General features: G+C 44.4%; 1 protein-coding gene across 1 annotated transcript in view; it reads right to left on the bottom strand.

Moving 5' to 3' along the window:
- LOC109878808 (transmembrane protein 132C) overlaps positions 1 to 25894 on the bottom strand; it is a 196731-nt gene that overhangs the window by 141423 nt on the left and 29414 nt on the right. Inside the window, exon 2 of the mRNA XM_020471017.2 lies at positions 22386 to 23274. Coding sequence (XP_020326606.2) covers positions 22386 to 23274 — 889 coding nt within the window. The remainder of the gene's footprint in view (positions 1 to 22385; positions 23275 to 25894) is intronic.

Raw genomic sequence — 25894 nt, forward strand, 5'->3', positions numbered from 1 at the left:
AACAAAAATCCAGAAAAACGAATGTCAAAAATGTTATAAATTGATTTGCATTTTAATGAGGGAAATAATTATTTGACCCCCTCTCAATCAGGAAGATTTATGTCTCCCAGGTGTATTTTATACAGGTAACGAGCTGAGATTAGGAGAAAAAAATCATTTTCAGATTCCCTAATTAAAATGCTATGCCATCACTGCTAATGCTTACTTGTGTGACTCAACATGCTTTTCCTGAACATCTAAGGTGATCTTGAATCAATTCATACAATGAGCAAAATAATGAAATTAGAGTTGAACAAAGGCCACATAACATGAGTCTGGATTAGAGATTGCAATTAATTGTAACAACACTGCTTTGATCAGAGAAGAGTAAAAAGGGGGCTCCAGTAAGGAAATATAACACTATGATGATTTAATAAGTTGACCCATTAATTAGTCCTCTCTAATGAATAGAATACATGATCGTGATATAATTCAGTCGTTCTGCACATAAACAATTCAGTTGAATGCATGTACGTATTAAGATAGAACATCAGAACATGTGTGGAGATCCATTACTTAGAACTCTATTCTTATCAGTGTTTTCATCCGCATCAAGAGTCTGACCTCCATTAACTTCCCACAGAGAACATTAATACCTGGGAGGTGTCACACACTTGTCAGCTTTCGATTAGTATATTCATATTCACAATGAGGGGAAGAAGAAGAGTTATATTTAGTCAACATCAGAAGAATAATTAAAACACAGGCCATGTTAGTAGTGATTTCATCTGCACAGTCTGGGCAAGGGCCAGCAGCATTGCATTGTGCAAGGGTTTTTGCAGATGTGTGTCAACAGAATCTCTATCAAGTTACATGTCTAGTTATGATTTACATTTGGTTTAGTTGTCAACTAAGGTGAATAAAACATTAAATCAAAAAAAAATGTGCCGTGTTATTAGAATTAGGTTAATAGTTGGGTGAAAAAAATACGAAACTCCCTTACGTTGATGACACTTTGCAAATCTAATCAGTTGATTCAACGTCATCACATTGAATTTATTTGTTGAAATGATGTGGAAATAACATTGATTCAACCAGTTTTTTCCCAGTGGGTTGCTGGCTGGGCCACATGTGATCCAATCTGCCGGCTTATAAAAATGTAAGACATTAATGGGCTAAATTCCAATAGGCTAGCTCAGCAGAAAAGATGTCAGGTTTTGACACATATTGGCGCCTCCGTGCTGCCTTATTAAATACGTGAGGAGAATTGCCACCAGTAAAACTATCTGCTCCGTGCTCAGATGGGCTGGGTTTTTGTCCCTCTCTACTGAACCCATTTATCATTGTGCTCACAAGCTCAGATGAACAAATTAAATCCAGCGCACTGAGCAATTGGGCAGCTGCAAAATCAGACAAACGATAATCAAACTGATCCATGCCGCTGGTAATGGCTCTATTGGCCATTGGAATTGTAGTAAGAAAATAGTTTTTCGTTTATGCCAGCTGCAATTTGTGATCAATTTTGAATGTTGCGGAACCACTCACAAACACAACTGCCAATTGGCAGATCTCACATCAAATCCTTCATATCACTCAAACTCATGTCAATCCACCTTAGGTTTGGATATTTTATCTCATCTCAACCATCTGATCTCTGGGGTTCTTACATCTCAATTTCATATAAAATAATAGCTTCATCAGAATGTGGTCGGCTATGCGTAGGGCAATGATACTGGCCATTACATTAAGCGGCATCCACTTGGGCTTTCATCTCTATCTTGCACTCCAACTGAAATAGCGACTGATTTCATAGCTGTTTATAGTAGATGATTATGTCTCAAATGAGATTACACCATTATGGGTCTGGTGTAAGTGTCAGGCCTCTGGGACAGATCAGAATAGTTTAACATTAGCTGTTGGATAGAAACTCACTCACTAGGCCTTTTTACACTATAAGCCAGGTAGTGTATTTCCACAAAGGCATTGGTTAATGTTGTCCATTATTGTACACACAAGCATTTATTACCATCTAATTCTGTAATTATTGTCCCAAGTATTTTACGAGAGAGAGAGAGAGAGAGAGACAGAGACAGAGACAGAGACAGAGAGAGAGAGAGAGAGAGAGAAATCAAGCCATGTTACAGTCTGGTCTCCTATGCAGTAAGCACACACACTATCAGAGAGAGACCTTCCCCTATTAATCCTGAGCAGACAGTAAATCTGGGTCCAGTTTAAAGCAGTGCACCATGTCAGGCCCAGGTAGAAGTCCCTCACCTTTCTGCTAGGGCAGAAATATCACATTTACATAGCTATGTACAACTTGATCGGAATCCACCTGTGGTAAATTCAATTGATTGGACATGATTTGGAAAGGCACACACCTGTCTACATAAGGTCCCACAGTTGACAGTGCATGTCAGAACAAGAACCAAGCAATGAGTTTGAAGGAAATGTCTGTAGACACCCCGAGACAGGATTGTGTCAAGGCACAGATCTGGGGAAGGGTACCAAAACATTGGAACATTAGAACCACCAAGACTATTCCTAGAGCTTCCTTGACAGAATAAATATTATTGTCTTTGACCTTGCATTTACAGCAGATCTTACTTTCAACCGGTGTTAGCTAGCAGTTCTCAGCTGTTAGCAGCCAATGGATAGCAGGTTCTTGCTGGTGATAAAAACAGATGATTGCCATCATTCTTTCAAGTCATTACGGAATTTCTGAATGTATAAAATCAAACATTAAGCCTCGTAAACAATTAATGTTCACCTCGAAAAAATGTATTTAGACCTGCCGTTTATTTGAAAGAGGCATTTCTTTGCGGAAATCGGTGCTGTTTCCCGACTATTAAAAGGGACAGTTGGCTATGAGACTCAGTATTTAATTGAAGTTTTACAGTATTACATTTTTTACAAATTCATACTTGGAGTCAAAGTATCGTTATGATATCCTCCAAAATAATATTGATGTATATACAGTTCAAGTCGGAAGTTTACATACACTTAGGTTGGAGTCATTAAAACTCGTTTTTCAACCACTCCACAAATTAGCTACACTGTTTGTATTTGGTCATGTTTTCGGTCACCTTGCCCTGTACACGACTGTGATTATAATCGAAGAGAATTCTGATCTACCTCCCCATCACTACTTCCTATACCCTGGCCTTAGTTGGCCATACTGATACTCATACTGAGTACACTGCTGTCCACCAGTCATACATCAGAGGGGTGAGAATTGAGACAGCATTCCCTGATATGGATGAGGAAGATAGTTGAGCTGCACCACCATCACCACAGGGTGCAGGATGTAGTGGGCAGGATTTGAGCGTGCAGGACTAGGTTACTTTGTGCCTGATTCGAGTCTTAAATTAAAAGGGACCAAGAATAAACCCCATCTAAAGGCCTGGAGTAGAATAGAGGTTTAGAGCAAAAGCTACAACAAATTCAACTGTAGAGCAATGTTACTGAAGCATTATGGGTCATGCTGTTGTATAATCTGAAGTTAAATCTGTCCAGGAAAACTTAAGAAAGCTAATTAACTCACAAGTCAGCCACAGTCCACCACGCACTACCACAGCCCACTCACCAGCCCACTCACCTGCCAGTATTCAAACACACTCGCCCTGAAGCTTTAGTAAAGACCTGGCATCTCTGCGAGTCCCTTCCTCCATTCCCCTCCTCTGAGCATTCTCTGAGTCATAGTATCCTGCACCTGCTGATTTCTTTTTCAGGCCATCGCTGCATACATTAGTTCACTGTCCATCAGCACACATAATGATAATGTGCTTACTGATGCATTGCCTTTTAAAGATGAGGCAAATTTATTCTCCCTAAGTAGTTCATGCTTTTGGCTTTCAGAGTGTGCATCCGGTCCTGCGTGTACACACACACACACCCCCCACACACACATTCACTGAGCAGACAGGACTGTACAGCAGTGTACTCAATCAGGGAAATTGATTGGGGGAGGTGTTTGCCTCTTCAACAACAACAAATGGTGTGCCGACACGAGCACAGTGGAAGTCTCGGCCCATTGCTCACCCATCTTGGAATACCTGATGGTCAAATGCCAACCGTTTTACCTCCCAAGAGAGTTTTCAGCTGCTATTGTGACTGTTGTATACATTGTAACTCAAGACAAGATGAATAACAAGCTGGCACTTAACGAACTGTACAAGGCTATAAACAAGCAGGAAAACTTGCACCTGCAGGCTGCGTTATTTGTTGCTGGCGATTTAAATTCTGTGTCATTAAGACACGTGATGCCCAACTCCCATCAACACATCTACTTCACCACTAGGGGAGATAAAGTCGTGGACAACTGTTATTCTACCACAAGCATGCATACAAGGCCCTCCCTTGTCCCCATTCGGCAAACCAGATCATGACTCCATACTCCTGCTTCCAAGCAGAAGCTCAAACAGGATGTACTCGTGACTCGCGCCATTGCGAAATGGTAGACAGAATCAGAGCTTATGCTACAGAACAGGGGCGGCAGGTAGCCTAGTGGTTAGAGCGTCGGACCAGTAACCGTAAATGTTGCAAGATCAAATCCCTGAGCTGACATGGTAAAAATCTGTAGTTCTGCCCCTGAACAAGACAGTTAACCCACTGTTCCTAGGCTGTCATTGAAAATATGAATTTGTTCTTAACTGACTTGAATTAGTTAAATAAAGTTTTTTTTTTTAAAGACAGCTTGCTAGTACTGATTGAAATATGTTCTGAGACTCCACCGATAACATCAATGGGCTAACCACTGGCTTCATTAGGAATTGCATTGGTGATGTTGTCCCCACAAGTATTCAGCCCAGACGTGAAATTGAGCTCAGGTGCATCCTGTTTCCATTGATCATCCTTGAGATGTTTCTAAAACTTGATTGGAATCCACCTGCGGTAAATTCAATTGATTAGACATGATTTGGAAAGACACACACCCATTTATATAAGGTCCCACAGTTGACAGTGCATGACAGAGCAAAAACCAAGCCATGAGGTTGAAGGAATTGTCCGTAGAGCTCCAATACAGGATCGTGTCAAGTCACAGATCTGGGATGGATACCAAAAAATGTCTGCAGCCTTGAAGGTCCCCGAGAACACAGTGGCCTCCATTATTCTTAAATGGAAGATGTTTGGAATGCTCGGATATAACTTTTCAGATATTTTATTATCCGATCAATTAGTCTTCTATTAATGAATTATTCTTTACCTTACATCAGTCTCATTTCAAATGTCGTCAAATTCTTGGTTAGCTGCACGAACCCAGTCTAAACTATGAATCATCCATACACAAATTGGCTTAATCATTTATTTACCAACTATATAATCACAGAAATGCATAAAACAAACAAACAGTAGATATTGGTTACTTACAATGATAGGGAAGATCCCCTAGTGGGCAAAACCGATATGACAGCTTGCTGGACAAAGGGAAGGGGGTGTGGACTGAGAAAGAACAGGAAAGACTAAAGACTGTTGTAATGGATATTGTTCTTAGAGTAGATGTTTCGCAGTTGTCGGTATTCACATCCCAGGTTAACAATTTCTAGCTGCAGACTAGTAATTGGTATCTATGATTTGCTCTTATTCTTTAGGGATCGATAGTCTGAGTTTAACCATTTCCAGCCGTGTAGCCAATGCTCCACGTGGTATAGTTTTGGTACTCAACTATTCGCAATCACAGCGCCTGCTGTGGGTTCACTTAGTCTTGGTACTCAAACCTGTGCCACCTCAGCATGCGTTGTCTGAAGAGAATTTCCTCAGGATAGGGTTGTATTCGTAACAATAGAAGGTGGTTTCATGATGCCAGATCATGTCTGTGCTCACAAGGGTGTGGCCGCTGACTTGTTCAACTTTACAGGGAATACAATTCTCTCAAAATTAACATCACATAATTTCACAAATAGTTTAATCTCTACTCATTCATTTTATACAACAATTAGATGCAAACACCATAATTGAGAAATGTGCATATTCAGAAATATGGTTGTATATTTCCTGTCCTTCGTGAGGTCACCAAATGAAACACACTCAACATAACTGTCCCTTAACTGTTATGGCTGCAATCCCACTAACGGGATAAGTGTCATCAACAACCGCTGAATAGCATAGCACTACATTCAAATATTACAAAAAATATTTATATTCATGAAATCACAGCTTAGCCTTTTGTTAATCCACCTGTCGTGTCAGATTTTGAAATGATGCTTTACAGTGAAAGCAATCCAAGCGTTTGTGTAAGTTTATCGATCGCACGACAAAACATTAAGTACACTTAGCATCAGGTAGCCTTGTTACGAAAATCAGAAAAGCAATCAAATTAATCGTTTACCTTTGATGATCTTCGGATGTTTTCACTCACGAGACTCCCAGTTACACAACAAATGTTTGTTCCATAAAGATTATTTTTATATCCAAAATAACGCTCCAAACAAACGGAGGTATGTTCAGAAATCCACAGGAAAGAGCGGTCACGACAACGCAGACGAAAATTCCAAATAGTTTCCATAATGTCCACAATCCTCAGGTTGTTTTTAAAATATATAATCGATAATATATCAACCGCAAATGTCTTTCACAGTAGGAAAGGGAAAAGCAATACCTATCCAAACTCTGTTGCGCGAGCAAAACTCATGTGACCACTTGACGCGATGTTATCGTTCTGGCTCATTTTTCAAAATAAAAGCCTGAAACTATGTCTGGAGACTGTTGACACCTTGAGGAAGCGATAGGAAAAGGAATCTGGTTAATATCCCTTTAAATCCAGCAAAGGGAGGCTATGGAACATGGAGTTTTCAAAATAGAAGCCACTTCTTTTGATTTTCCTCAGGGTTTCGCCTGCAATATCAGTTCTGATATACTCACAGACAATATTTAGAGTGTTTTCTATCCAATACTAATAATAATATGCATATATTAGCAACTGAGACTGAGGAGTGTCCACGGACCCTTCCCACATTCTCACAAGTGGACATATAGTTTCATTTTCCCATTTTGGGGATTTAGGAGTTTGGCCACGTGAAATCCTTTGTTCACTTTGTGGCCTCTCTCTGTATGAAAAGGGGAATTTACGACCGGAGATAACAGAACCAGGGTGTGGGAGAGAGTGAGAGAAGGGGAAGCCACGATCTACACCCAGAAAGGGCCACGTCATGACACTTCTATAGAGGTGGCTCGACAGGGTAGACTGAAGCAGTTCTTAAAACAGGCGGGAGACCATGGCAGCAGTTCCCTTTGTTGCCAGGAGATGGCAGGATCGTGAATGACCTCAGAGTGAAGGAGGCCAATCTGAAGGGTGATACCGTCGGTCATGCGAATCACAAGACCAGTTCCGAGAGGTTGTCTGTCCAGCGCATTAATCCTAAAGGGAGGATTAACAGGGACTCTTAACTGTTGTGCCAAATATTCGTCAATGAAATTTCCTGCAGCCCCCGAGTCCACTAGTCCCTCCACAAACTGAGTAACCCCATTAGCAGAAAGAAGAGCCGGGATACCAAACTGCCTTTTGGTAATATTCAAAAACGTAGAGGTGTTTACCTGGGCAGAAGTGGAGGGGTTGTGGTCAACCCCTCGTGGGGAGCAAATTGGACAGCTAGTGAGTAGGTGGCTACTCTCTCCACAATAGAGGCACAGGTTCACATGTAACCTCCATTGTCTCTCATTGTCTCTCGTGTTAGAGGGGCGCGGCCGAGCTGCATGGGTTCGGGGCTATTGGACCGTGGTGGATGAGAGAAGGGCGTGGAAGAATCGCAGGCAATGGGCGACTGTATAGGGCTGCGGTCCACCTGTAGGTTTCCAATGGATATGGACATCCAGATGTATTGGTTTAGATCTGCTAAATTGCCTCTGCAGGCTAGTTCGGTCTGTTACTCCTGATTAAGACCCCTCCAGTAGACTGCAAGGAGAGCTGGTTCACGCCATCCACTGCCGGCAGCCATGGTGCGGAACTCAAGGGCATACTCAGTGGTGGAGCGACGGCCCTGTCGCAGCTCACATAACAGGTCCCCGGTGTGACGACCTGAAACTGAATGGTCAAACACCTCCTTGAAGAGGGCATGGAAACGTGATTCAGAGGACAGATCAGAACCTTGAGAGGCCCACAGGGCTGTGGCCCATTACAGAGGTTTTTCTGTGAGTAGGGAGGTGACGAAGTCCACCCTGTCTTTGTCAGAGGTGAAGTCAGCAGGGTGATTGCCTACATGTATGTACAGGTTACACTGAATGACAAATCCTTGACATTTCACTGGGGAGCCGTCGTATTGATTAGGCATGGATCTAGTGGAGAATGAACGAGAGGAGGCTGTGGCACCTGATATTGCTGAAGAAGGAATGGACTAGCGAAGGAGGTCGCAGAGTTCATCAATCCGTTCCTCCTGTCGGGCTAGACGTAGCTGCAATCCACTGAATCCATTTGTCGTTTTCGGGGAGGTATTCTGTTATGAACACGAGGGAGACCGAGAGCTGGTTTCAAGCGCAAAGCGCAGCAGCTGTTTAATGAAGGGGACCATAGGAGGAGGTAGGTAGCTGGGTCCAGGGGCAGGCAAAAGGTCATACATGGTAGGTTAAAAAATGGCAACAGTACTGGCAGGGAATATGTAAAAGGCGTTGTGAGTGAAGCAGGCAAAAACTATCATACACAGGAGGCGAGAAGGACGGGAAAAACCAGAGCTCTGAAAAAGCTTGTTTCAACAAACAAACAATACCTCACAGTGATGGGGTGCAAGGAACTGAACTAAATAGTGTGGGATGATGGCATGCAGGTGTGTGAACAGGTGATTAGAATTCGAGTGATTGGGATCTGGAGAGTGAGCTGGGTGTTTGAGAGTGTGAGTTGGACGCACACGTTACACACACACTTCCCTATTGCTCCCACAGGCAACAACTCCAAGTTTTATTTAAATTTGTTTTCAGACAAATGTTTGTAAATTGTTCTTGGTAGAGGGCAAATTATTCAAACAAATTACGAGGGGAGAAGCAACAGTATTTATCTGGCGGTACAAGTAAACACAGACACACACAAACAAAATCAACATAATGCACAACACCCACATACACACAACCATGCACTGCACAATGCGCACAGACACGCACACATACACAAACACGGTCTCAGTCTATAAAAACCTGAGACCCTCCTTGAAAGAAACATGTAATCAAGTGGTGTTATTCCATGCCAATATATTGATTCCAATATTGAATCAGTGCACTGTTTTCAATCTACCCTGAAGTCACTGCTGTCCCTGATGAAAGAGGCCATGCTAAGGACATCTAATGACTCTTTTCTGATCACACAGAGGTTGTTTCAGAAGAACTTCTAAGACATGATCCTCACTTTATAATGTCTCAGCATATTGAGTTTCATCATGAAACACTGCATTGTGTTATTGAGCTACCTTAGATCTAATGCACATCTCCCTGTTCTAGATATGGACTCTGCACTTGTTTGGATGCGGAGGCTACTTTAGATAATTAGACAGGAACATAGTAACCATCCTCTAATAGCAAGTCATTGTGTGACTCCCATCAATCTACGTCAAAATGCAAGCAATATGGAGAATCCATTGATGTTGATCAACAGTACATAGGCTACAAAGAAAGTCTGTTCGGCGGTTAGCATGCTGAGTGATTGAATTGCTTGTAAGTAGGGCACTTTTATTTAGTGAACTTGCCTTTCTTTATGATACTATATGCTTTTGTCCTGGGGAAAATATCATTTTAAGTCTGTATTCTAGCTATTGTGGAAAATCTGATTTGCATATAAACCATCTAATACTGAGGGATAGTAAATTATCAATGACTTATAACCATACTAGTCTTACAATGATTGCTGAAAATATATTATGCTAATGACTTCATGTTATGTATTACTTGCATTATGTTAATTGTCCTTCAATTTGTGGATGCTAGGCTTATTCCTATGCTTTTTTTTCAAATTTTGCTCTTTTGAAAGGAGATGAATTGGCCCAGTTGCAGGAATCCAATACACATAAACAAGATGAAATGGCATAATTGGACTTGATAGTGCAATCAGTTGTGTAGACATTCTGTTACTACCCACTCATCAATTTAACACAGCATGAAAATATCAAGCGAGAATCAACTATGAAGAATAAACAATTATCAGGCCTAATCCAGTTTAATCATATTCAGTCCAGAATGTTTATTATGGTGTACAGTAATGTTCCTCTGATTTCAAAACTTGTTCAAGTTGTTTAGATACATTACGGTAATTGCCATTGGTAATTGCAAATCTCAACACTGACTCATGTTAGCAGCATTGAATCAACCGATACTCATATTGAAAGTAACATTGAAAATGACGGACACTTTTGTAATTAAATACAGGGACAATTTCCGATCATGCAAAAATATACCATGGTGAAAATAATTCTTCCTTTGGGAGACTGGAAACAAGAGAGACTGTATATGTCTCAGCCTATTTTAATTTGTCATTCAGTGGTCATTTGGACTCTTAACAGCTCCAAGTAGTTACAGCTCAGGCCTTTATGATCTGGTGGAGGAGATTGTTCCATCTGACACATGTAACACATCAGACAAATCTCAGGAAATTCCACGACATCTAAGCCAGCAAACCAAGGTAAAGGTGTGGACAAATATGTTTCTTCCAAGGGATAGATGGTCAAGTTTGATCACTTTTCTCTCCTGTTATTAAATAAGGTGAAGGTCAAAAAATCTGCACAATCACTTCACAATCCATATTAGATTCTTTCAATCTGGTTGTTTATGTTGTCAGTCTGAATTAACTTGTAAGTACACAAATTAGATTAAAGATATAATCTTTCCTTCTGGGTTTTTAATCACTTGGCCAGATCCGAACTTCCTTCTATTCCAATCACACTAGACATGTTGTAACAAGACGGAAATATTCAAGAGGGTCCAGAAATGAGGTGTCAATCAAACAACCCATTGGCTGGCTATGATTGTACTTGAGTTCTCATCTCTGGTTGCTGTCACAGCATGAGTCTCTGAATAAACATGGAGTTGAGGGAGGTGAAGATTGAGAGTGGGAATCAGAGGGTAAGGATAAAGTTGTTTACAGTACCACTGACAGGCTGTAATTGCATTGAGCTTGATCTGTATACTGCTGAATGAAGTGGCTCATAGTAGGTTACTGTTTACTATGTAGAGAGACTACGGGCACTATTTTTGGCTGGCGGTAGGAAGGCACAAGTGTCAAACGCATGACAGTTTGCAATTTCATAATGTAAAAACTGGCACACTGACATATATTTCCATCGCTGTCCATGAAACCGCTCGCATGTGCGGTGCGCATTGTAGAATGGTGTCATTTGTGTGTAGACCTACCACTGTGTGCACGTTGCTGCGCCTAAAATGTGAAGAAATAATAGTTTATGAAGATTTTAAGCTAAACATTCTGATCTGTTCCATCAGCCTTATTAATTGATACGGCGTATACCTCCACTACACTATTTTCATATGCATTGTGGGGATTAAGAAGTGAGTATACACAATGCCCACTGAAAAATAAGTGGGTATACGGCGTATAACTGCATATACCCTTCACTACACCACTACTTACACCAGGTTCGGTAATTTACCTGTCTCAGCTCTCCTGCGCTGAGTTTGGAGGGGAGGAAATATTTGAGGTGTGTCCTTAAAAACGTGTGCACAACTAGAGATATTTAAGACCGACCAAAAGTTGGTCTTAGCAGTAACGCATTTGGTTATGGCATTGATTTTGCCAGCGGAGGTGCACACACAGTACATCAACAATGTTTTATTAAAATATCACAAGCAGCAAAACAGTCGACAGACATTCTTTTTTTATATATTGTACATTATCTTTGTCCAGCTCATGTGAAACATTTGGACTCATTATGTGTGATGCCCATTGCATGAAAGGTGTCAAAGAAGCCTGTTTAGGAACATGAAGATATTTAAAAAGGCTGCTTATGGTTTTTCATTGATCATTTGGTAAAAATGTTATGGACCTAACTGTTAATCGCTGGAATTCCGATTGCTGTCCATGGTGCTCAATCCCCTTGTAGACTATATTTTCCTCTTTGTTTGTTTACCTTTCACATGGGAGTCACTACTGGCCATATCAAAGGCGATGGTAAGCTATAGCTATGTATATTTGGGTCATTAAACTGTGAGTGAACATTCCCTCTCTCTCTCTTTATATTGGATCATTTCCCAGCTCCTGTGAAAATGTTGGAAGTGCGTAAAACTCTCCATAGTCTACGTTGTCTTAGGCCCAATGTTATACGCCCACAGAGAGCAATAATGGTGCTTGTAACTGTATTTAGACATAGCCTATTTAAAACAAGTTGTTGTTTCATTTTATTAGAATTAGATTTGAATTATTCACTGTCTGTCACGCCCTGGTCTTAGTATTTTGTGTTTATATATTTATTTGGTCAGGCCAGGGTGTGACATGGGTTTATTTTGTGTTGTGTTTATATATGTTTTTTTTTCGTAGGTTTTGGGATTGTGGCTTAGTGGGGTGTTCTAGCAAAGTCTATGGTTGACTGAGGCAGTGCTCAATCAGAGGCAGGTGATTCTCATTGTCTCTGATTGGGAACCATATTTAGGCAGCCATATTCTTTGAGTGTTTCGTGGGTGATTGTTCCTGTCTCTGTGTTTGTTTGCACCAGATAGGCTCAGTCACTTTGGATTTTCTTTTTTCATTGTTTTGGAAGAGAAGAGAACGAGCGCCATTCTCCTTGCGGAGATGGTGCTAAATACATCAACACGGTCGGTCCCTGGGATTGGGCTGGCCAATACGATTCGTTTTGCTTGGAAGGAAAAGGAGTTGGAGCCTTTAGGACGGGAAACTTTTGGAAGGATAATATTGATGGGGATTCTAAAGCTGACGGTGAAGGACGTGTTTTGTTTCCAAGGCAACTCGTTGGAGGGAGCATACGACGTGGCACTATATTAGGAGGAGAAACACGATGATATCCTGAGAAGGGCAAGAGCAGTGGGAGGCGAGAGGCCGATGAGCCACTATGAAATAACAAGCCTGGCGAAGAATAACTTTAGGGTTGTAACTGTCAACATTTACAACCCATACGTTAAGGATGAAGAGGTGAGGGCCTTTCTGGGGAGATACATGGATAACGTCTCCTCAGCAAGGCACCTCAAAGACTCCCTTGGGTTTTGGAATGGGAGGAGAGGCTTCCAGGCCCTCCTCAGAGAGGACCCAAAGGGACATGGTGGCTACCTCCATCCTCCTGCTATGTTCTCCCTAGGGGCTGACAGGGGGACGTTGTTTTATGCACGTCAGCCCCCGTTTTGCAGGCGCTGTATGGCCTACGGCCACATATTCGCCTCGTGCAGCACAAGAAAATGCAGATTTTGTGGATCTGAGGAACACGAGGCGAAGGATTGTGACAAGCCTAAGGCGTGCCACGGGTGTGGCTCGTCAGCACACCTGTGGCGGGGGTGCCCGGCTCGTCAGAGGTCATATGCGTCTGCGGCTGGGGGGGGAGCAGGAGCGGGGGATGGGGGAAGAAGAGGGGAAGGAAGCAAGCCTCATGACCAGAGTACAGGTCCAGAGGGGAAGGCCGCAAGGAAGGAGGAGGAGCAAGAAGCGGCGGATGGAAGAGAGAAGGAAACGGAAGGCACGGGAGTAGGAGAACCAGGAAAAGCGGTGGAAGAAGGCAACCGAGTGGAGGAGCATGAGAGAGAAGAAAGCGAGGGAGGAGTGTTGGAGAAGGAGACGGTGGAAGAGCAAGTGGACTGGAGGGAAAGTGCCCTGGTGGAAGAGATGAGGGGTATGGTGGAGGAGCTGGTGGGGGGGAGGGTGGTATCTCTCCACTGCCGCCATCACCAAAGAAGAGAATGAAGAGGAGGGTGCGATTGGCCGACAGTGAGAGGGAGGGGATGGCCAAGAGAGTGATGGGGGTGGGAGAAACCTCTGGGTTGCTGCTGGTTTCCCCAGGCCCTCAACTTCTGTTGGGTGGGGACACACCTAACAAGACTCAGGACTGGGTACAGGAGGAGGTGGGGAGTTTTTTGTTTGGGGACTCAGCCTCCCCGATTTTTTTCCAATCCAGCTGCAGCACTGGGGAGGGGGAGGATTGTGGGGGTAGACCCAGGGTGCAGGGCACCCCGGAGCCAAACACTATTCCTGCATCCTGGGTTGGTGAGATGGAGGAAGTGGGGGGGATGTCGGGAGTACGGATGGTGTTTTCACCAGTAGATATGGAGCAGGGGAGCATCGGGTGAGTCTCCTGTTTTTGATTTTTTTTCTGTCTGGGTTTAGAATTTGAGTGTATTACATGTTTTTATTTGATTCTTTCATGGGGTCTAATTTTACTTTTGTTACTTTAAATGTAAGGGGTTTAAGGGATTTTGTTAAGAGGAGGGTTGTTTTTAGTTATTTGGAGGGTGTGGGGTTTGATTTTTGTTTTTTACAGGAGGTTCACCTGAGGGATGGAGGGGATGTTAGTAGGTTTAAGAGGGAGTGGGACAAGGGGGAGTCGGTTTGGGGTATTGGGGGGGTGCACTCATCGGGGGTAGGGATTTTGTGTGGGCACAGGGAGGTAAAAGTGGAGGATTCTTTTGTGGTAATGCAGGGGAGGGTTATAGGGGTGGATGTCACGATAAGGGATTGTACATTTAGATTAGTGGTGGTGTATGGGCCACAGGTGGTGGCAGACAGGAGGGAGATGGTGGACTGTCTGACGCCCCTGTGTGTCACAAATAGGAAATTAGTGATAGGGGGGGATTTTAATACAGATTTGGGAATAGGGGGGGGATAGCAGTGCAGGCGCCATTACCAGGCTAATGGCTTGCCATGGTCTGGTTGATGGTGGTCTGCACACTACTCCGAAAATGGCCGGTCCTACATGGCGCAACTCCAGGGGGGTTGAGCGGAGGCTCGACTATATTTTTGTACCCAGGTCTTTGGGTAAGTTGTCTGGGCGGCTGTTGCCTGTTTTCTTTTCGGATGACGACGGGGTGCTCCTGCAGGTGGGGTCGCCAGTCTGCCTCTTTGGTAGGGGGTACTGGAAGTTAGATCGGGATGTGCTGGAGGAGCAGGCTTTTGTTGACGGGTTTTATGATTTCTTTTGGAGGCTTGAAGGCCTCCGGTCCATGTGCGAGGGGGTGTTAGAGTGGTGGGAATTAGTTAAGGTGAGGATTAGGGCTTTTATAATAAGGTATTGCAAGAGGAAAAAAAGGGAGGAGAGGAGGGAGGTGGATCGTATCCAAAGGTTAATTGAACTCGAGTATGAGGCAGGCAACCTCGGCGGGTCGTTTGACTGGGAGAGATCCGCTACCCTAAAGGCGCAGCTCAGGGAGTTGCAGGAGCGGAAGGCTCGAGCTTTCCTGGAGCGTGCGCATAGTGGCTTTCTAGAACACAATGCGCTATCCGCTATGCTCTTTAAGTCGGTTAGGGCCAGACAGAGTAGGAAGGTAATGCATGGCATTAGGGAAGAAAATGGTAGTATAGTTAGAGAACCAGAGGATATGGTCAGGGTGACAACTGATCATTTCCAAGGTTTATTTAAGGAAAGGGAAATAGATGTAGAGCAGGGAAATGTGTTTTTAGAACACTTGTCCAGGCGGTTGCCGGAGGACATTAGAGAAGTGATGGAGGCCCAGATTTCACTAGAAGAGGTTGAGAGCGCTCTTAGGAGGATGGGAAAAGGGAAGGTGCCTGGGATGGATGGGCTGCCGGCTGAGTTTTATCTCAAGTTTTGGGGTATACTTGGACCAGTGGTCCTCGAAGTCCTGAAGGCCATCCTTGAGACGGGGGTCCCTGGGGGATCAATGGCTGTTGGTGTGCTGTCACTTTTATATAAGAAGGGGGAAGTAACAGACCTTGGCAACTGGCGGCCATTGACCATGCTGTGCGTAGATTACAAGCTACTTGCAAAGGTTTTAGCAGACCGGTTGCGCACAGCCCTTCCCTACGTCGTTCATGAGGATCAGACGTGCGGGGTAGAGGGCCGCTCTATTAGATGGAACCTACAGTTAATCAGGGACTCCATCGCTTGGGTTGAAGATAGAGGACTGCCTTTAATGGTAGCAGCGCTAGATCAGGCGAAAGCCTTTGATCGCGTGAATAGATCCTTTTTATTCAGAGTGTTAGGTCGATTAGGATTTGGGGAGAAGTTCATAGGATGGATTCGTACATTATATGTCGGAGCGGGGTGCCGAGTTAGTGTAAATAGTCACTTGGGTGACGTTTTTGACCTCTCGTCTGGGGTCAGGCAGGGGTGCCCACGCTCGGCTCTCCTCTTCGTTCTGTACATGGAGCCTCTGGGGGCTGCCATTAGGGCAGACACAGGGGTGGAAGGCTTGTTGATCCCCGGAAGTGGTGTGCTGCGTGTTAAGATGACGCAGTACGCCGACGACACTTCCTTGCTGCTGTGCAAGGACTCGTGCCTGACAAGGTCCCTTGCCATCTTTGGGGATTTCACCCGAGAGTCGGGAGCGGTTCTGAACCATGCAAAGTCTTCCGTCAAGTTTTTCGGTAGATGGCGCGGTAAAACGGATGTGCCCGGGGGGTTCTCTCTCTGTGAGGGGGCCCTGAGGATTCTCGGGGTCCATTTTGAGACCTCCGGCTCAGCAACGCTGAACTGGAACATGCGTATCGCAGTGGTACAGAGGAAGCTAGCAATGTGGAAGGCTAGGTATTTGTCTTTTATGGGCAAAGTCCTGGTCCTAAAGGTGGATGTGTTGCCGTCTCTTTTGTATTTGGCGTACATCTACCCATTGCCGGCTTGTCTGAGGAGGCCTCTAGTGAGGCTTGTGTTTCAGTTCATGTGGAGTGGCAGGTGCGAGTGGGTCGCCAGGGCACGCATGATCTGTCCCATCGGGGAGGGAGGTAGGGGGGTACCACATTTCCCCCTCAAGCTGGACACAATTTTTGTTTCTTTCTTGTTAACGGAGCTTGCTCATCCAGTGATACACCCATCCGGTTACCTCCTGCGGGTGTTCTTCTCGTATCAGGCGAGAAGCGTAATGGTGTGGTCTAACACGGCAGGGAGTCCGGCGCCTGTAGTGGGCATCTCGGAAGTGGTCTGGGAGGGAGTGCAGGCGCGGGGTCTGGACAACAGGCTCAAGGACCTGAATTGGTTGAGCCTCCATAAGTGCTTGCCGGTACGTTCCATCATGTACCGGTATAGTTTGGTGCAATCCCCCACCTGTCCAAGATCCTCTTGTGGCAGGGAGGAGACTGTGCGCCATGTCTTTTGGGACTGTGCCTTTGCCGGAGTAGTATGGGCTAGGGCACGGGTGTTGTTAGGTTTGGTAAGGGGGGATTTTGTATTGACACGGGCCAGGTTAGAGAGAGGTGTAGGGAGAGCGAGAGGGACGGATAGGGACAGGTTTCTGCTCTGGCTTCTCACGAGTCTCTTTAAACGGGGGCTATTGGAAGCCAGGCAGAACATGGTGAAGACAGGGAGAGATTGGGGGGTGGAAGGGATAGTGAGGAGGGTGGAAGGAGATTTGAGGGGGAGGATGAAGAGGGAGGAGAGGAAGTGGGGGCAGCATGCTGCTCGGGAGAGGTGGAAGGGGGGTTTAGGGCTGGGTGTCATTTAGATTTGTAAGGGGATAGATTAGGGACGGGGAGATAGGGAAAGGTAGTTTGTAGGGTGACGGGGAGGGAAGATGCTCCCCTGAGGTTTTGTTTGGGGTTTTTGTTTAATTTAATTAGTTAAATTAAAATACCATTATTTGAGTATGTATGAAAATTATGAGTTGTAAAGTATGAATGGTATTGAAGATAATAAATTATTTTTAATAAAATAAAAAAAAATAGACTGTATAGGTTTTCACGTTCCGTTTGTTGTTTTGTATTTTCGTGTTTATTTGTTTATTAAACATGTATCTAACTTACCACGCTGCATTTTGGTCCAACTCTCTTTAGACGGAAGAAAGCCGTAACAGAATCACCCACCACACCAGGACCAAGCAGCGTGGTGACAGGCAGCGGCAGCAGGAGCTACGAAGTTTAGAGTATACGACCTGGGAGGAAATAGACAGGTGGGCGGTCGACCCAGAGAGAGTGCCGGAGCCCGCCTGGGATTCGCTGGAGCAGTGCCGAAGAGGGCTATAGGAAAATGGAGTCGAGGAGACAAGCACGGCGGCGCAGAATGAAACCCGAGAGTCAGCCCCAAAAATGTCTTGGGGGGGGCTCAGGGAGAGTGCGGCAGAGTCAGGGTTCAAACCTGATCCAACTCCCCCTGTTTATCGTGAGGAGCAGCGATCACAGGACTTCTGGACGTGGGAGGAGATATTGGACGGAAAAGGACCCTGGACACAGCCTGGAGAATATCGCCGCCCCAAAGAAGAACTGGAGGCGGTAAAAGCGGCGAGGCGCTGGTATGAAGAGGCAGCACGGCGACGCGGATGGAAGCCCGAGAGTCAGCCCCAAAAATGTATTGGGGAGGGGGGGGGGGGCTCAGGGAGAGTGTGGCAGAGTCAGGGTTCAGACCTGAGCCAACTCCCCCTGTTTTTCGTGAGGAGCCAAGGAGGAGACCAGAACCAGAGCCGGTGTTGGAGGTGAGTGAAGCAGAGACTGTGAAGGAGTTAATGGGGAAAGTGGAGGAGAGAGTTATGAGGGAGTTGCTAGTTTGGTGCTTTATGTATGATATTCGTCCGACGGAGCGTGTCCGGGATCTGATGGCACCTGGGTCAGGGCTCCATACTCGTCCTGAGGTGCGTGTTAGTCGGCTGGTGAAGAGTGTGCCAGCCTCACGCACTAGGCCTCCTGTGTACCTACCTAGCCTTGCACATCCTGTGCCAGTCCTGCTCTCAGGCTCTCCAGTACACCTTCACCGTCCGGTCCATCCTGTGCCACCATCACACACCAGTTCTCCGGTGGCAGCTCCCCGCACCAGGCTTCCTGTGCATGTCCTCGGTCCAGTACCACCAGTGACAGCACCACGCACCAGGCCTTCAGTGCGCCTCGCCTGTTCAGCGCTGTCAGAGCCTTTCTCCTCTCCAGCGCTGTCGGAGTCTCACGCCTGTTTAGCGCTACCAAACAAGCTTCAATGCCATACAACACTCCTTCCGTGGCCTCCAACTGCTCTTAAACGCTAGTAAAACCAAATGCATGCTTTTCAACCGGTCGCTGCCTGCACCCGCATGCCCGACTAGCATCACCACCCTGGATGGTTCCGACCTAGAATATGTGGACGTCTATAAGTACCTAGGTGTCTGGCTAGACTACAAACTCTCCTTCCAGACTCATATCAAACATCTCCAATTGAAAATCAAATCAAGAGTCGGCTTTCTATTCCGCAACAAAGCCTACTTCACTCACGCCGCCAAGCTTACCCTAGTAAAACTGACTATCCTACCGATCCTCGACTTCGGCGATGTCATCTACAAAATGGCTTCCAACACTCTACTCAGCAAACTGGATGCAGTTTATCACAGTGCCATCCGTTTTGTCACTAAAGCACCTTATACCACCCACCACTGCGACTTGTATGCTCTAGTCGGCTGGCCCTCGCTACATATTCGTCGCCAGACCCACTGGCTCCAGGTCATCTACAAGTCCATGCTAGGTAAAGCTCCGCCTTATCTCAGCTCACTGGTCACGATGGCAACACCCATCCGTAGCACGCGCTCCAGCAGGTGTATCTCACTGATCATCCCTAAAGCCAACACCTCATTTGGCCGCCTTTCGTTCCAGTACTCTGCTGCCTGTGACTGGAACGAATTGCAAAAATCGCTGAAGTTGGAGACTTTTATCTCCCTCACCAACTTCAAACATCAGCTATCTGAGCAGCTAACCGATCGCTGCAGCTGTACATAGTCTATTGGTAAATAGCCCACCCTTTTTCACCTACCTCATCCCCATACTGTTTTTATTTATTTACTTTTCTGCTCTTTTGCACACCAATATCTCCACCTGTACATGACCATCTGATCATTCATCACTCCAGTGTTAATTCTGCAAAATTGTAATTATTTGCCTACCTCCTCATGCCTTTTGCACACATTGTATATAGTCTCCCCCTCTGTTTTCTACTGTGTTATTGACTTGTTTATTGTTTACTCCATGTGTAACTCTTTGTTGTCTGCTCACACTGCTGTGCTTTATCTTGGCCAGGTCGCAGTTGTAAATGAGAACTTGTTCTCAACTAGCCTACCTGGTTAAATAAAGGTTAAATAAAAAATATAAAAAAATATAAAAAAATACCAGAGCCTTCCTCCTCTCCAGCGCTGCCGGAGTCTCCCGCCTGTTTAGCGCTGCCAGAGCCTTCCTCCTTTCCAGCACTGCCGTAGTCTCCCGCCTGTCTAGCGCTATCAGAGCCTTCCTCCTCTCCAGCGCTGCCGGAGTCTCCCGCCTGTTTAGCGCTGCCAGAGCCTTCCTCCTTTCCAGCACTGCCGTAGTCTCCCGCCTGTCTAGCGCTATCAGAGCCTTCCTCCTCTCCAGCGCTGCCGGAGTCTCCCGCCTGTTTAGCGCTGCCGTTCTGTCACGCCCCGTTCTTAGTATTTTGTGTTTATATGTTTTATTTGGTCAGGCCAGGGTGTGACATGGGTTTATTTTGTGTTGTGTTTTTTTTTTTAGGTTTTGGGATTGTGGCTTAGTGGGGTGTTCTAGCAAAGTCTATGGTTGCCTGAGGCGGTTCTCAATCAGAGGCAGGTGATTCTCGTTGTCTCTGATTGGGAACCATATTTAGGCAGCCATATTCTTTGAGTGTTTCGTGGGTGATTGTTCCTGTCTCAGTGTTTTGTATTTCACCAGATAGGCTGTATAGGTTTTCACGTTCCGTTTGTTGTTTTGTATTTTCGTGTTTATTTGTTTATTAAACATGTATCTAACTTACCATGCTGCATTTTGGTCCGACTCTCTTTCGACGGAAGAAAGCCGTAACACTGTCTTTTTAGTTCTTATCAATAGTTAATTTAATCTTGATCACGGACAACATTTGGCATTTCCATGGCTCAGACATAATGCATTTTACAGTAGGCCTATTTCAGTGTGAATGCTATGTTAACAATATACTTCCATATTGAAGCCATGCAATTACTGTTCAAAAACATTTTGTTATTTTATTTTTGTAGGCTATTTAACAAACTAGTCTAGCATTCAAATTGCCATTGATGACAACGCAATACATAAAATACCATAAATAAACAACTTAAAGCAACCACGTACAGTTGAAGTCAGAAGTTTACATACACTTAAGTTGGAGTCATTAAAACTCGTTTTTCACCACTCCGGTTAGCATATCTACTTTGTGCATGACACAATAACTTTTTCCAACCATTGTTTACAGACAGATTATTTCACTTATAATTCACTGTATCACAAATGCAGTGGGTCAGAAGTTTACATACACTAAGTTGACTGTACCTAATTGACATCATTTGAGTCAATTGGAGGTGTACCTGTGGATGTATTTCAAGGCCTACCTTCAAACTCAGTGCTTCTTTGCTTGACCTCAGAAAAAATATTGTGTGTGGGAGCAAGGAGACCTACAAACCTGACTCAGTTACACCAGTTATGTTCTAGTTTTCATTTAGATTATAATTTAGATTTCATGTGAAAGTCAGAGATCGCTGAGAGAGATATTCAACATCAAATCTAGACTCTGAGAACAATGGAATATATTGGACATTTATGACAACTTGTCCTCTATTTCCATGGTTCAGGATGAGAAAGGTATAGTGTAACTAACTTAAACTAGTTTCAGCATTTCCACTCACCTACTCAGAAAACAATCCAATCAGCCAGTTGGCTTGTTTTCATTTACACAGGTTGACAAATTGGCTTGACCCTAAGTCACGACATCTCTTATGGTTTATAAATGTTCCCAACCAGTGTGATTAAGATCAGGCTTGCAGTCATTACGCTAATGGAAATGCATTTTAATTAATGACATCCTCATTTGCATTGTGTGTTAATTATCTAAATCACTTCATCTCATCTGCACATTCTAATTACAACTTACAGCTTCAATGAATCTGACAATTTATCTGAGATAGAGATGCTCCACTCCCTGTTTTCACTGAGTTATATAAGCTTGGCTAAAATGAGTAAAGTAACTTTAATTTTGGAGACCGCAAAAACACTGAGATAACTTTATAATTAAATCAGAACTAACAGCCAAACTGCCAAATGTTACACTTGCCCTATACTCCTTGCTAATTGATTTACAACCAGGGTGTTTTAAATTACAACTGTTGTTTTATTTCTTTACCTACCTATTGTTCACCTAATACCTTTTTTGCGGTTAGAGCCTGTAAGTAAGCATTTCACTGTAAGGTCTACTGCACCTGTTGTATTCAGCGCACGTGACAAATACACTTTAATTTGATTTGTATTACAAAGAGTTGTTCATTTCTCAAAGTCTTCACTCTTTAATACAGCATTGCAGAGACACTTTGTATGAAGATATGCACAGGTCTAATTATTAACCTTTAGTATCAGAGCATGTACAGTATTGTCTTACCTTAGAGTGAACATTTCCACAGGAGAGAAGGCTGAGGCAGTGATGAAGGCAGAGACAGTGTCCCTCTGCCTCATGGGCATGGCTGGCACCATGACCAGGAAGTTACTATCCAGCCTGTGTTCAGTCAGGAAAGGAGTGGCAGGGATCTGGTACAGACGCACACTGCCGATCCTCCTCATGGGGGTGGAGGTGGATGAGCCGAACAGACCCTCCTGATCCGAGCGGATGGAGTTGCCTTTCCGGGCCTCCTCCGAGTGGCACTCCCCTTCCTCTGTTGACTGTAACATGTAGTAGAGCTCCACGGTGGTTCCCTCGGCCAACTCTATGGTCCTTTGACGCCCAGGCACTACGCTGGGGGGGCTGAACCAGCCAGCCAGGGGCTCCAGCTCAGCTACACACAGCCCCAGTTCCCCCTTCAGCTGGCAGGTGCCACGCACCTCCTGGGTCTCATGGAAGGCAAACATGCGTACGCAGGGCAGCTTGTCGATGGCGCTGTAGTCATCCCAGTCCCTGCCGGCCACATAGAACAGCACTTGGACCCTGGGCTTGGCCAGGTAGATCCTTTCCTGAATGATGAAGGTCTGAACCTTCCAGTTGAAGGTGAACATGGAGGACGCCACAAAGGCTCCAGGGTGCTGGATGAGCTCCGGGGGGACAGGCTGCTCCACAGAGAGGGGTCCATAGCTGGCGTTTACTGAGGGCATGCTGCGGGCCTGATAAATGAAGAAGGGCTCTGTCCGCGACAGCAGGCTGGAGTTCCTCATAAACTCCTGGTTGGCCTCCTTCAGGAAGAAGGCAGACTCTGCGTTGACCACCTGGTAGTTGACAGGCAAGTAGGTGGGGATGGACGAAAACCTCTGCAATCCCTCCAAGACTCGACAGTCTGCTACTACAAGACAGAAAAGAAGGGCTGAGTCAGGACAAGCTCAGACAGTGCTTGCTTGTTCTACATCCTGTAAATTTCCTCTAAAGCTTCCCTCAGGTAAAACTAGAATGGCCATTTGGACTGGAGTTTAACAGACAGACCTGATAGAACTACACACAGACAGCAGAGATGACAGTGACTAATGTAAGCTACTGTCAGGCCTACTTTACAATACATTTAATTATGTTGTAGATGTAATTTCATGGTGTACGGTTATTGTAATGTTTTGATATTCTTAAAATGAAGGAAACTAACTCCATGAGTCAGGACCATTGCACATTACATTACTATCCATATATTTTCTCATTTTGTAATAAAACAATAATAATAATACATATTGATTTGAAATTCACAAAGACCGAAATGGTCACATTTCTGGGAAGCACATCTGGAATAACCACATCATAAGTTTTGGTCAATGATATTCTACTTAGAACTAGTATCCTTTTCATGCTTTGCTGCCCCCTCCCCCGCTCCCTTCATGTTGGCTGCACCTAACATTCAAAATATTCTGCTCTGAAAACGGAGTGAGATCCAATTATATTGAACCTCTGGTAAATCAATCTTTCAGCTGAGCTCAGCTCATGCTTCAGATGGAAAGGAAAATATGCAATATTCTAGTGTGAGAACAAAGAGTACTGCACAAAGCCAGAGAGGTGCCGACGGAGAGTAGAGGCACCAACACAGACGACACCAACAGTATGATGACAAGATTATCAACACAGATTGTGATAAAACAAGAACAAGTAAACATTTAAATATGTATAATGTTCATGAAAAGCTCAGGTATAACTATCATCTCTCATGAAAGATGACTTTAAGTAGATGTATGTATGTACCTACAATTCACGATGTGTTAAAGCTGAAATTCTGCACTTTTCGGGTGACCCGATCAAATCCACATAGAAATGTGAGTTATAAATCTGTCATTCTCATTGAACCAAGTCTAACAAGCGGCAGATCTGTTCAATGTGCGCTATTTCTATGCTTCCCGTTCTTAAATTTGTTTTTTGCATCTTTTACCTTCAGTTTTGTACGGCAGCTTCAAACAGCTGAAAACAATCTTTTTTGAAAATATGTTTTAGGTGGTAAAGTGATTTTCTACACTATACACTGTTTGTTTTGTCACAAACTGAAATGAGGCAAACTATTCGAATTTTAGCAACCAGGAAATGGCAGAGCGATTTCTGAATATATCACCTTTAAATAAGCAAGATGTACATGAACATACTGTATGAATGAATGTAATCATTGGAGTTTATGTATGTAATGTGGAGTAATCATGAGTTGTTTCTGGTGGGCCATTGTTAACAGGTCCCACTCCATGATGGCCTGTGTGATGAGGGAGAAAACACTACACTGGTAAAAAGGTTTTAATCACCCAAAGAGTGGGCTATGACCTTCCTTTTAAGAGCAATCTGCTGTGATTACTACACCCCTCCCCCCACCCGCACAGCACACTTCCATCTTCAACGTTTGCTGGGAGAGGATTTCATTCCTTAGCCACAGCCTTGTAAATCAATGTCCCGACAATTTACAAATCAGCCAGGGATTTGTGATTCATGGCGCCCACTGGACCTCGGCCCTGTCTGGCCCATGGAGGCAGCCTGGAGGTCGCGAGGGATGCAGCCTACCTACCTCTGCATCTGAAGGGCAATACAACACTGTTTAGGGCTCGCACTGTTTATTTTAGGGACTCTCTCTCTCTCTATAACAGCTCCACTTAAACATCACTTAGCTGTTATAACAGAAGACAGAGACCATTGAACAATACTATACCGCAGTGTAATTTGTTATTTTTTGAACATACTCGAGAAGTGTTGTTTGTACACAAGAAGCATTGTTGCAGATGGTACGACGACATTAACAAATGAAAGGCTTGATAGTCCAGCAAGAGCAATACAAGATAGAACAATCAGGAACAAAGTCTCCTCCTCTGTGGTCCCATGGTGGCAATGTTTCTATTCGCATTTCAGGTTGCTGTCTCAATCCAGCAAGCCTTATAAGACAAAGCACTTACTCCAAAGGCTTCAGCATTTCTCTCATGTCTCTACTATAATGATATTTATCGTCTGTGCTTTGCAGATGCCATAACACACTTGAGAAGGAATTAAATGTCCCTTTGTGCCTCACATACATAGGCTAATGCTTCACATAGAACACTGTTAAGTGCACGTATACACATCTACGAATGGGATCACTCGTCTTCTCAGTCAATCAGCCTGTTTTTAAAGTCAGTCAGATTTATTCCCTTGTTTAACAGCTGTCAAATGACCATTTTCTAACCGTTAGTCACGCTGTATTGACAGTGAATGACAAATACCATACACTGCGTGGGCAACATTTTGGTGTCTATGGAGTCAACAAAAGTCTGAGATATTTTCAAGAGAAGAATTACCTGTCAATGTTAAGCGTTATCACAGAGATTAGCTATGCAGTGTGTGCTGAAAGGAAAACCTTTATAGACTTAATATATTATTGCGAAGTTGACTGAATTTGTTGTCCCCCACAGTGAAATCGTGGAAGGGACTGTGGATCTGGCTCCGTCTGTTAGTACATTCATACATTAGTCACACGCGATATC

Source organism: Oncorhynchus kisutch, linkage group LG3, assembly GCF_002021735.2.
Source record: "Oncorhynchus kisutch isolate 150728-3 linkage group LG3, Okis_V2, whole genome shotgun sequence".
Classification (NCBI taxonomy): Eukaryota; Metazoa; Chordata; class Actinopteri; order Salmoniformes; family Salmonidae; genus Oncorhynchus; species Oncorhynchus kisutch.